The sequence below is a fragment of the Haliotis rubra genome, unplaced genomic scaffold (genome assembly GCF_003918875.1).
Source record: "Haliotis rubra isolate DU_JTF1 unplaced genomic scaffold, ASM391887v1 Scf30, whole genome shotgun sequence".
Lineage (NCBI taxonomy): Eukaryota > Metazoa > Mollusca > Gastropoda > Lepetellida > Haliotidae > Haliotis > Haliotis rubra.
This window is the reverse complement of record NW_025766969.1, coordinates 2,227,216-2,240,096: the sequence shown is the minus strand read 5'-3', so window position 1 is coordinate 2,240,096 and position 12,881 is coordinate 2,227,216. Positions and strand designations below refer to the sequence as shown.

General features: G+C 37.2%; 1 protein-coding gene across 1 annotated transcript; it reads left to right on the top strand.

Annotated features, from left to right (window-relative positions):
- Positions 1–2,103: 2,103 nt before the first annotated feature.
- Positions 2,104–5,820, top strand: LOC124282639. The gene is made up of 3 exons (XM_046718667.1): positions 2,104–2,767; positions 3,055–3,247; positions 5,105–5,820. The coding sequence occupies exons 1-3, from the start codon at positions 2,174–2,176 to the stop codon at positions 5,641–5,643; spliced, it is 1,326 nt and encodes a 441-aa protein (XP_046574623.1). The 5' UTR covers positions 2,104–2,173; the 3' UTR covers positions 5,644–5,820.
- The last annotated feature ends 7,061 nt before the right edge of the window (positions 5,821–12,881 follow it).

Genomic DNA, 12,881 nt, shown 5'->3' with positions numbered 1-12,881 from the left:
AACTGATATCCTGACCACGTGATATGTCCTGCCATATGGGAGAGGACTTCCTTGTTCGTCAGAACGTTTGTGACCCAGTTCAATTTCCTAGAAAACTGTCGTCAATCCGTTGGAGAGTTCGTGGTAAAATGTAACGTTATACTCTAAACATCTGTGTATATGTGTAAATTTAGTAAGTATGAATTCCGCGTGGCAGCAAATAATCTGTAGGTTTCTTCTTGTATATATTTGTGTGTGTCTGTGTATGCGCGTGCGTGTCTTGAGGTGGGGGCAGTTAGTGTATGAGTAGATAAAAAGTACCATCTTGTATGGTGGGTGTATGTTTTGAGATGGGAGGGACGGCAAACCATATCTGCTCCAACATTTACCGTGTGTAGAACTGGACTGAAAGAGTGCACTATAACGAGAATCCTGTATTCTTAAAGGAGAATACTAACGTAATTTATTTTTGATATTTGGAAAAAAAACATCCTAAAAGTCACCCTCCGTTACTAAAGTATCACAAGAGGTTTGTAAAATCGCAATACACACAAAAACGTACATTCGTGACCAACTCGTGTTATTCCGGGACAAGCCGAATACTTCTTTGAGGTTACGGAAAGGGGCGAGTGGTGACGAATGAAAAACGTACTCGTATTTCCGCATATTATGGAAACACCCGACAGTTAATGAGCACAGGGGTGTATCACGTGACATGGCGTCATATGTGCCTATTGCTGATGACTTCCTCTTTGAGTCCATGGGTTCTGAAGCAATAATGTTCCTGATGTCATTTCAGAAATGGATGTTACACCGTATCAATACGGTCCGATTTTACATCTTGCACGACAATATTCCCGTGAAGAGCCGGAGGCACCACTTGATGTCAAAATAATTTGAAAAATAGACCATAGAATTTATTAGGCATATCATTTGTCAGCAAAATGTTATACAATTAAACCAGCATACCTACCCCTATATATAAATCAACAATACCTACGAACACATTTTTTTGAAATGTGATCTCAGTTCCTTTTTGTGTCAAATGGGTGACTACAGGATGTCTGCGATTTAATTTTTTTTTTCATTATGCTTCAGACGGGAGAAAATAGAAATTATGTGCTATAGAAATTACACTGGAATTATTTGTTAATAACGTATCAAGTCTCCATACAAGATCCCAGCCTGGTCGAGCAGAGATAATATAAGCGACGCAGATAAGTTATTCCCCGAAAACTGGTGAATTATAAAATACTAGTCAGGACAATGTATGTTTCCCTAGTTTTTGGTTATGGAAATAGTTATGGTCATAACCTTGGAATGACATCTTGTCAGCCAATGAGAATACAGAACAACTTTCACGACACACACTATATTGACAAATAGTTTGGTGCTGACGTGCGTAATTGAACAAAATGTAAAACAATGAATGTAACATTCGGCAATTTTTCAGATAGACTGCAGCAATTAGGGCTCCAAACCGGAACGAACATTATAGCGAAACATTTTTAAGCTCATGTGAAATCTCTTATGATTTTGAATATATATCTCATGGGTACCAGTCGAACTGCCCCAGCTACAAAATTTTGCCCCACAAGCTCAAATGATCACTTAGTCAACGCTGAGATACAGCTGGCCTAACATCAGATCTACAAATCGATATCAAATGCTCAGTCTGTTTCAATATTTTCCCAGAACTTACTATTTGTTTGAAGTACAAAGTTATTTCAGTCTCTACCAGAGCATCTAGAGTCAATGATTGTCGGTCGTCTTTGAAATCGCATATGAATAGCATTTGAATTTGCATATTGCGAATGTATTTAATTATGACGTTTTATTTTGCTCTCGTCTAAAGTGTTATTGACTGTTTTTCTACTGCATGACTTCTAGGAGCGCAGCTATGTGAACCTAGGGGTTCTAGTTAAAATATGTCACCAATCACCCATAGTCATGATGTCAAACACTGGATTGTGTGGTCTAGACTATATGCAGAGCCACGATATTAGGTGTCGTATTGCGGAGTGCAGCGTAAAATAAACGTACAAACAAAACAGGGCCATGAGCAATAAGGGAGATAACCCTACTTTCTGTTTGTCCTTGACATTGATCGCGTCTCCACTGACAACAACAATGGCGGCATGTGTCGTCGTCTTTTTCGGTTTATGATCTTTACGGGAGAAGAAACGCCACACACATGCCGCCACAATACGTTAAAGTGATCTTCCGAGTTTGTTTGCGAGCTCGGCTCGATGGAGAGCAGCCAGCAATCGTCGGTTCTATTCCAGAGCTAGGAAATTGGCGGATTATAAATGAACAAGGCCTTTACCAGCGCGCGAGGTGTTTGCCAGTTGTTGAAGGCTCTAGCAGAGACGGCGTAAAACAAGTTTGGGAAGCAGTCCTGAAGGTACCCACCGACACACAGTTTCGCTGGTCGTGGCTTCTTCTTGGTCACGACGGGGAAATAGAGAGGCGCGAAACAATAAATGAAAGACTACTTTTAATCGAAAAGTGTAGTGTCATTGTCCATTCAGAATGGAATGTGGAAAATGAAGTCATCATTTTCAATACTTGTAAAGTAGACGTGTATACAAACTACGTCACTCCTCCCGGAAAGGTTCTAGGTATTATTGGCTCGACACCGACTCTGGGGTGCTGGGAACCTGGAGGTTGTGTACTGATGGACAGTTGCTACCCTAGAGGATCAGGGAAATGGAAAGGATCTTTCGTGACCGATAATGAAACTGAAATAGAGTGGAAACTTGTGGTTATAGACAAAGAAAGGAAGGAGGTACTGTATAGAATATAGCAGCATTACATGTAACAACCTTTAAAACAAGAAGGATAAATAACTTTCTGTGCGAGACACGCCCTGAATGATTCTTCGTTAATTTAATTTTCAAAGAGAGGAGTTATACATTTGAACAAAATCCAGTCTAGATTATGTTCATCAAAGCAGGTGTACCCACATTCAGTAATTATATAGTAGAATAATGACGGTTCTTCTAACATTTTGGGGGATATGAACGATGCGTATTTGGCGAAATGCATGGATTATGATTGTGTTATCTTGTTAAGGTAATCCGTTGGGAAGAGAGGACCAACAGGTCTTTGAACGTGTCTGGTCAGTGGGTCAAGCTTGAGGTCGCATGGTCAGGCGGAGAAAGCGTCCGAGATACCATCTCACGAGACTTTGATCGAAACTACAACACCATCAAGATATTGGATGATCTGATTAAAAAACCTCCAGAAGAACAGGTTAAACAAGGAAGTGAGTAAAGACTGTGGTTTTGTTTACCAATGTTATGGTTGCACAAATGCATTTTTCGTTGACTTGTCTCACTGTGGATTCTTCTTACTGATTTTATTATGGAAACTACGATCCAGATCAAACTTGTCTATAGCTGGTCTCAGACCAATGGTTTATATAACTTTTCCGATGTAGGAAAAACAGGGAGCCCTCACAGATTGCCAGTGTAAATTAGGACTTGCCACTTGTCATGAACATTTATGGACTACTGCAATTAGAGATTCAGGGTTAGGACTTACGAGGTTTGATTGTTGTTCAATACAGCACTATTCCACATACACTAAACGCCAAAAGAAACGTTACCCTCCTTCCTTAATGAAGGAGGTACCTATCTTCAGCTGGCGTTGTGATGTGTGGATGTACACTTCTTGGTCAGTCTGCGGTGATCCCGCTCTGTCAGAAGCCCTGAATAAGTCTTATAACCGTGATACGATGGCATCCGAGGGCGTTGGCAACAGCATTGTATGTCGACCTCATTACAATGGCTCTTTCTCTCTCTTCAGCTGTTAATCGTGGCATATCGTACTTGTGTATCATATCATGTATTCTAGGCTCTCTGCATACCCTATAGAATCATTCTGCATGTGAAATGGATGCAAATACTGCTTGAATACTGCTGCGTTTTGCCGATTGATATTGCTATGTGTGAACCGAAAATGGAAAAATGTTACTTTGCAAGCAAAAATGTCAACAAAAATAATTTTAGATGTTCCTAAATATTTTTTCACAATATCAAAGACACGTTTTACGTGTTTTCACTAATGCAAATCAGCAGAAAATGTCTTAAAAGACGGAAATCACAGGAATGATTATTTTACAATTTTACACACTCTACAACAGTTGTTTATTTGCTTTAATAGTTGAAAAATTGTGACTTTAAATGGTTTATCTTTGTCTCAACCCAGAATTTTATTTCAACCTTTCTGTTGACATCTAAATCACTGTTATTGGTTTATTTCGGCATGGACGAAAATAGGACAATTTAACTCTTACGAAAAAGATGCATTTCACCTAAATATGAATGCATTTGAGAATTTGTTTCGTGATTTGCATAAAGCTGTGTTGTTAAGCTTTCTTGTAAACTAATACCTTCTAACATATCTTTGATAGTTTTTCAGTAATTCATAAATGTAGGAGGGTAACGTTTCTTTTGGCGTTTTAAATAGTGTATATGACTGCTGAGATAGTTCTAAGGATGTACAACTTCTTAAATACATCTTGATAACAGTGTTGCAACACTTGATGGAAAACACCAAATGCGTTGTAATGAAGACTCTGTATATCCATAGAACATTCTCCTTTGTTGATCATATCAGCATGGCTTGTAAAAGTCATATAATGGAAATAGAGTGAGTGAGTGAGTGAGTGAGTTCTCCCCGTTTAGCAATATTTCAGCTGGGGGGACACCAGAAATGGGCTTCACACATTGTACCCATGTGGGGGTCTTCCCCAGGTGAAGAATGAATGCTTTAACCACTAGGCCAACGCCCATGATAATAAACATTCGTGACCAACTCGTGTTATTCCGGGACAAGCCGAATGGCGGTTACGGAAAGGGGCGAGTGGTGACGAATGGATAATAAAGTTTAATCGTATTCTCAGGGGCGGATACAGCGTTTTGAGAAAGAGGGGGTGCACACTATTGAGAAAAGGGAGGGTGCACACTTCATTTTCACCCGAGTTTCAATGGTCATTGACACACACACACACCCACCCAGCCCCCGGATCCGCCTATGATTCTCATGCAGTCAATCATTGGTTTGTTTTATCCAGTTACATAGCTTACTAACTAACTATGAAATGTACTCACCCCAACAGATTTCACCGGGAAACCATCTTCCTCTAGGGATCCCTCACCACACTCAAGTTCCGGCCAAAGGAACCACATTGTTATAGACAAAGGGGAGACCAAGAATGGCAAGACAACGAAATTCCATACCAGGAAACCCACATCCTCCAAAAAGAGTGCACGTTGTGATTCTAACCAGAGAGAAGGAATCTTGAAACATGAGCATCATTCTCCTTCAGTGTCAGCCCAAGGTCCCTGCATCCTAAAGGATGTGTTAGCATCTACTCGTGGCATGCCTGTGAAAGGGGAATATGGGAACCAATGTCTAGGGTGTAATGCATGTAGAGACGGTAGTGCTGGTACATGTGATGGAGTGTTAAAGTCCCATAGGAATGAATACTGTCTTCACAGAAGAGGATCGGAGGGGTCCCAGGTGTCAAGGTTCTTCCGCTTTCGTCAGAGAGCTGAGGCATTGAGACTGATAGGTTATCACCAAAGGTTTACCCTTTTGTCTGCATTCTTCATCCTCATCAAGATCATGTATGACTTTTATGTTCGTCCACGTTAAATTTCCATGTATTAATCTTTAGGAAATAAAAAAACCAGAGGCTCTGTTGTTTTCATGCCCCTGTATTACATGATACAAATTATGTGTCTGCAAAGACTCCTGTGGTTTAAGTCAAGCTAATTGTTTTTGCAAAAACGCTTGCACTTATATGTAAGTAATAAATTCATAGTAACATCAGATTTCGTTGTCTGTATAATGACATTTGCTGTCGAACTGTTGCTTTGCTAAGGATGCTCCGAGTGCCATGCCACCTTGAGGATAGTGTGTAATCCGATTCTACCCCGTTAATTGTTTGGTTGTATTTTAGCTTACCTTTGGCTACCGAACAGTTATCGACGTATTTTAGCGGTATTTACAAAATTAGTCAGCCGTTCGTTAAATTAATGAAACAAAATTAATCATGATACTTAATTAGCTATCCACCGATGTGTCCAGCCCGTTCACTGCCGCCGATCATGTTTTATATGACCCGGCGGAAGGGAATCATGGCAGTAGAAATAGATGTTTACTTACAACTAACTGTAACAGTTATCGCCATTTAGAATTTCTCATGTCATTCGTGAATAATATATATATTTATATCATACAGTAACCTCGAATAATTGATTGTGTGATTATTTGAGTGTTTCTTTTACAGTACATTGATAGGGAATGAAACAATTAATCATTTGTGAACTTGAACTTTCTATTATATAGGTCGTGGGACATCCCCCCGACTAAGTTAATTATTTTTATAGGGTTCATGACTTTATCTTTAATTTTTCTCTTATGTTACTTACCGTGAAGAATTTTCTTTTGCTGTCCTTTGTTGCTGTCAAATAAATACCGGAATTGTAATTGACCGGAACTGCGCACGTGTGATACTGATGTATTGGCGATAACTGTTAAGCGGCGATAACTTTTCGCTAGCCAGTACTACAGAGGGCTAGTTCGAGTCGGGGGTCATCTCAAATTTATATATATATTTTAAAAATCTTTAATCCCTGAATAGACACGAGGGCCTGTGCCTCAGACTGCCAGAGTCTGTGCATGTGGATTCCCCTGCCATCCTCGTCGGATTCGACCCTCGAACTTCTCTGCACAGTTACCTATTGTTGGCATACACAATGTCGGTGTAAAATTTGGACAATATCATTGACGCTGTAAAAGTGAGTTGGAATTTATCTGGTATCGCCGAGTCCAATCATATAGATGAGAACAAAAAGCTACAAGCATCACACTGTAAGATACACATTTAGATACCCATGACACTCTTTTTTGTACGAGTCTGTGGTTTGTTTGTGGCACAAATAGTTTCCATAAAAACCAAACCTACCAAACAAACATTAATTTTTAGTTAATGGAAGAGAAATCGCATTTGTCGCAACATGATCTGATAAAACGGAAGTCGGCTGAAACCAACCCCGTTTCTATCACACTGAACTGCTCACGAGGGAAAGGGTGTGAATCAAATTAATACATCATCACGTGTATGTGCCCCTCATTAGTGTGGTGTTGGGGAGGAGAAATGCATTCACCCTTGTTAATTAATCTGCATGAGATTTGTGGCAGCCGTTCTTCACAATATATTTCTTTCGTCTGTGCACCGTGTATTGATTTTTGATCACGTTTGCTTTTAGTAATGAGATAAATCATATAACACGATGACGAACTCCAGATCGATATACGCGGTCCCTAAGTCCGACACATGGACACTCTCGTATGTTTACAAAAAGCATGCATTAACATGTAGTGTGTTTATAGGGAAATACGATGAGTGCATTGCCCCAAGGCGTATAAAGTACCTTCTAATGGTGTTTGTCTCTAGATACAGTATATATTATACAGACATTATGAAGATAAACACCCGAAGGTCACGTCATGGTCTTGGTCTGACAACCATTCTGAAGGAGACAGGGCATTCTAAGCCGTCGACGCACAGGTAAGAAGGTGTGTTTATACATTGTAACAGTTTGATTTTGTTTGGACGGTGTAGCTTTCCTCGCAACTGTAAGTATGAAACTGAATGTTTGGTATAAAGATGTATTATGTTTGTCTAAAATTGATACACGTATTTTAAGTTGTTCAAAGGTAGGAAATTAGACAGGGGAGTCTATTTTGTGATTGTATTTGATGCAATTCATAAAGTAATTATATACAGATTGTTAAACAAATGAGAAAGTATTTGAATGTAATACAACTTCTCGAAAAGATTTGATATTGAAGTGAAGTGAATTGAACTTTCAGTTGACTTTATCATATGTTTCATCTTCAATTGATATATGGTAAGTTGCCTTTATTTTAAAAAATGAACTGTACTCGCACTAAACTGTTAGAACTATACAGACTTATATGTGTGTTTTTGTAATTTTAAGAATTAATTTAAAACTTTTGAAAAAAGGCCAGTTCGAAAAGAATTACCCGGGCACAGATTTCTTATTACAGTCTGTTGCAAAAAATGAGTTAAACAGACATAATCAGATTTATCAAACTTTCTTTCCATCTCTGATTACATTAAAATATGTTTTCCTTTGCCTTTCAGCTGACATCATACTACATATTCTTCTTAAGTCTCCTTTCTCTTATATATATATATCCTTGCCCGATCGCAAAGAATTTCTTTCGGTCATGAGTGTTATTTAAGTGCTATTTTCAGCCAATCTGTTGTAGTGAAGGTCAAGATTATTGATTGTTAAATGAAGAATTGTCACATGGTATCTTGGTTAATCGAAACTGTTGGTAAGAGATTGTAGGGGAAAATAGAAAAAGATAGATAAAAAGGGTCCAGTTTGATGGATCGTATGAGTACATCCCATTAATTGGCATAAAATTTCGTTCACTGTTCCGATCACTTTGCCAGAAGTAATTATTTACAGGCAGAATTGTGATACTGATAAAGCACTAGAAATCCATATTGGTTTGATGATCATACAATACCAGTCCGACACCAGTGTTAAAACTCCCAAAATCCGGACTGGTAACTTTAAAAAATTACCAGTGCGGATACAAACTTGCCTGTCCGGTTTTCAACAATGAAAAACAAACAAAAAGGTTTCTGAATACTTTCGTGTGTACATGTGTAGGCCTTTCAATGAACTACATAGTACTAACGTTAACAGGCAATGCACCGAGTTTAGGTAAACTGAAAGTAGAAAAGTATAATACTTTATTGATAACAACTTCTTTATTTGTTATGATGCGACGTTTCGGTATAGCTTCTTATACCGTTGTCAAGCAAGAGTGCTCTTGCTTGACAACAGTATAAGAAGCTATACCGAAACGTAAATCGTAAATAGTTTAACATAATTATCATAATACCTTAAACACCTCAAACTGCCGACAAGAGAACCTGTCTGATATTATGAAATATTTAGTCTTAGGGGTAAAAACATCTACCAGACCACTGGACAGGCTACTTTTGAAATTTGACCTTCCGAGATGTAAATAGACCGTTCCGGACGGTCGGGCAGGCGGGAATTTTAAACGCTGCCGACACCCTACTTTATTCCAATTTTCACAAGGGGGAATGTTGCTCCTATTCGTATTTCCTAAATAAATAAGTATTTCTTGTTTCGTTTTAGCCATATTCAAACGGGTGTTTTCCACTATTAATCTCAGTAGATATTAATAAAAATTACTTGACAGAAGCAACATACATGTAAGATGCACTATATTATAGACATTACTTGACAGAAGCAATATACCTGTAAGATGTGCTATATTATAGACATTACTTGACAGAAGCAACATACCTGTAAGATGCACTATATTATAGACATTACTTGACAAAAGCAATGTACCTGTAAGATGCACTATATTATAGACATTACTTGACAGAAGCAATATACCTGTAAGATGCGCTATATTATAGACATTACTTGACAGAAGCAATGTACCTGTAAGATGCACTATATTATAGACATTACTTGACAGAAGCAATATACCTGTAAGATGCACTATATTATAGACATTACTTGACAGAAGCAACATACCTGTAAGATGCACTATATTATAGACATTACTTGACAGAAGCAATATACCTGTAAGATGCACTATATTATAGACATTACTTGACAGAAGCAACATACCTGTAAGATGCACTATATTATAGACTTTACTTGACATAAGGAATATACCTGTAAGATGCACTATATCATAGACATTACTTGACAGAAGCAATATACCTGTAAGATGCACTATATTATAGACATTACTTGACAGAAGCAACATACCTGAAAGATGCACTATATTGTAGACATTACTTGACAGAAGCAATATACCTGTAAGATGCACTATATCATAGACATTACTTGACAGAAGCAACATACCTGTAAGATGCACTATATTGTAGACATTACTTGACAGAAGCAACATACCTGTAAGATGCACTATATTATAGACATTACTTGACAGAAGCAACATACCTGTAAGATGCACTATATTATAGACATTACTTGACAGAAGCAACATACCTGTAAGATGCACTATATTATAGACATTACTTGACAGAAGCAACATACCTGTAAGATGCACTATAATATAGACATTACTTGACAGAAGCAATGTACCTGTAAGATGCGCAATATTATAGACAATACTTGACAGAAGCAACATACCTATAAGATGCACTATATTATAGACATTACTTGACAGAAGCAATATACCTGTAAGATGCACTATATTATAGACATTACTTGACAGAAGCAACATACCTGTAAGATGCACTATATTGTAGACATTACTTGACAGAAGCAATATACCTGTAAGATGCACTATATCAGACATAGACATTACTCTGACAGAAACAACATACCTGTAAGGTGCACTATATTATAGACATTACTTGACAGAAGCAATATACCTGTAAGATGCACTATATTGTAGACATTACTTGACAGAAGCAACATACCTGTAAGATGCACTATATTATAGACATTACTTGACAGAAGCAACATACCTGTAAGATGCACTATATTGTAGACATTACTTGACAGAAGCAACATACCTGTAAGATGCACAATATCATAGACAATTACTTGACAGAAGCAACATACCTGTAAGATGCACTATATTGTAGACATTACTTGACAGAAGCAACATACCTGTAAGATGCACTATATCATAGACATTACTTGACAGAAGCAACATACCTGTAAGATGCACTATATTATAGACATTACTTGACAGAAGCAACATACCTGTAAGATGCACTATATTGTAGACATTACTTGACAGAAGCAATATACCTGTAAGATGCACAATATCATAGACAATACTTGACAGAAGCAACATACCTGTAAGATGCACTATATTGTAGACATTACTTGACAGAAGCAACATACCTGTAAGATGCACTATATTATAGACATTACTTGACAGAAGCAACATACCTGTAAGATGCACTATATTATAGACATTACTTGACAGAAGCAACATACCTGTAAGATGCACTATATTATAGACATTACTTGACAGAAGCAACATACCTGTAAGATGCACTATATTATAGACATTACTTGACAGAAGCAACATACCTGTAAGATGCACTATATTATAGACACATACTTGACAGAAGCAACATACCTGTAAGATGCACTATATTATAGACATTACTTGACAGAAGCAATATACCTGTAAGATGCACTATATTATAGACATTACTTGACAGAAGCAACATACCTGTAAGATGCACTATATTGTAGACATTACTTGACAGAAGCAATATACCTGTAAGATGCACAATATCATAGACAATACTTGACAGAAGCAACATACCTGTAAGATGCACTATATTGTAGACATTACTTGACAGAAGCAACATACCTGTAAGATGCACTATATTGTAGACATTACTTGACAGAAGCAACATACCTGTAAGATGCACTATATTATAGACATTACTTGACAGAAGCAACATACCTGTAAGATGCACTATATTATAGACATTACTTGACAGAAGCAATATACCTGTAAGATGCACTATATTATAGACATTACTTGACAGAAGCAACATACCTGTAACATTTGTTATATTGTAGACATTACTTGACAGAAGCAACATACCTGTAAGATGCACTATATTATAGACATTACTTGACAGAAGCAATATACCTGTAAGATGCACTATATTATAGACATTACTTGACAGAAGCAACATACCTGTAAGATGCACTATATTATAGACATTACTTGACAGAAGCAATATACCTGTAAGATGCGCTATATTATAGACATTACTTGACAGAAGCAACATACCTGAAAGATGCACTATATTATAGACTTTACTTGACATAAGGAATATACCTGTAAGATGCACTATATCATAGACATTACTTGACAGAAGCAATATACCTGTAAGATGCACTATATTATAGACATTACTTGACAGAAGCAACATACCTGAAAGATGCACTATATTGTAGACATTACTTGACAGAAGCAATATACCTGTAAGATGCACAATATCATAGACAATACTTGACAGAAGCAACATACCTGTAAGATTTACTATATTGTAGACATTACTTGACAGAAACAACATACCTGTAAGATGCACTATATTATAGACATTACTTGACAGAAGCAACATACCTGTAAGATGCACTATATTATAGACATTACTTGACAGAAGCAATATACCTGTAAGATGCACTATATTGTAGACATTACTTGACAGAAGCAACATACCTGTAAGATGCACTATATTATAGACATTACTTGACAGAAGCAACATACCTGTAAGATGCACTATATTATAGACAATTACTTGACAGAAGCAACATACCTGTAAGATGCACTATATTATAGACATTACTTGACAGAAGCAATATACCTGTAAGATGCACTATATTATAGACAGTACTTGACAGAAGCAACATACCTGAAAGATGCACTATATTGTAGGCATTACTTGACAGAAGCAATATACCTGTAAGATGCACAATATCATAGACAATACTTGACAGAAGCAACATACCTGTAAGATTTACTATATTGTAGACATTACTTGACAGAAGCAACATACCTGAAAGATGCACTATATTATAGACATTACTTGACAGAAGCAACATACCTGTAAGATGCACTATATTATAGACATTACTTGACAGAAGCAACATACCTGTAAGATGCACTATATTATAGACATTACTTGACAGAAGCAACATACCTGTAAGATGCACTATATTATAGACATTACTTGACAGAAGAAATATACCTGTAAGATGCACTATATCATAGACATTACTTGACAGAAGCAA

What these genes read in the sequence shown, in the direction of transcription:
- LOC124282639 (XM_046718667.1), top strand. Translation starts at nt 2,174, where the DNA reads ATGCCGCCACAATACGTTAAAGTGATCTTCCGAGTTTGTTTGCGAGCT. An exon ending in TAGACAAAGAAAGGAAGGAG is followed by an intron (nt 2,768 to 3,054) that starts GTACTGTATAGA and finishes TATCTTGTTAAG; the next exon opens with GTAATCCGTTGGGAAGAGAG. An exon ending in AGAACAGGTTAAACAAGGAA is followed by an intron (nt 3,248 to 5,104) that starts GTGAGTAAAGAC and finishes TCACCCCAACAG; the next exon opens with ATTTCACCGGGAAACCATCT.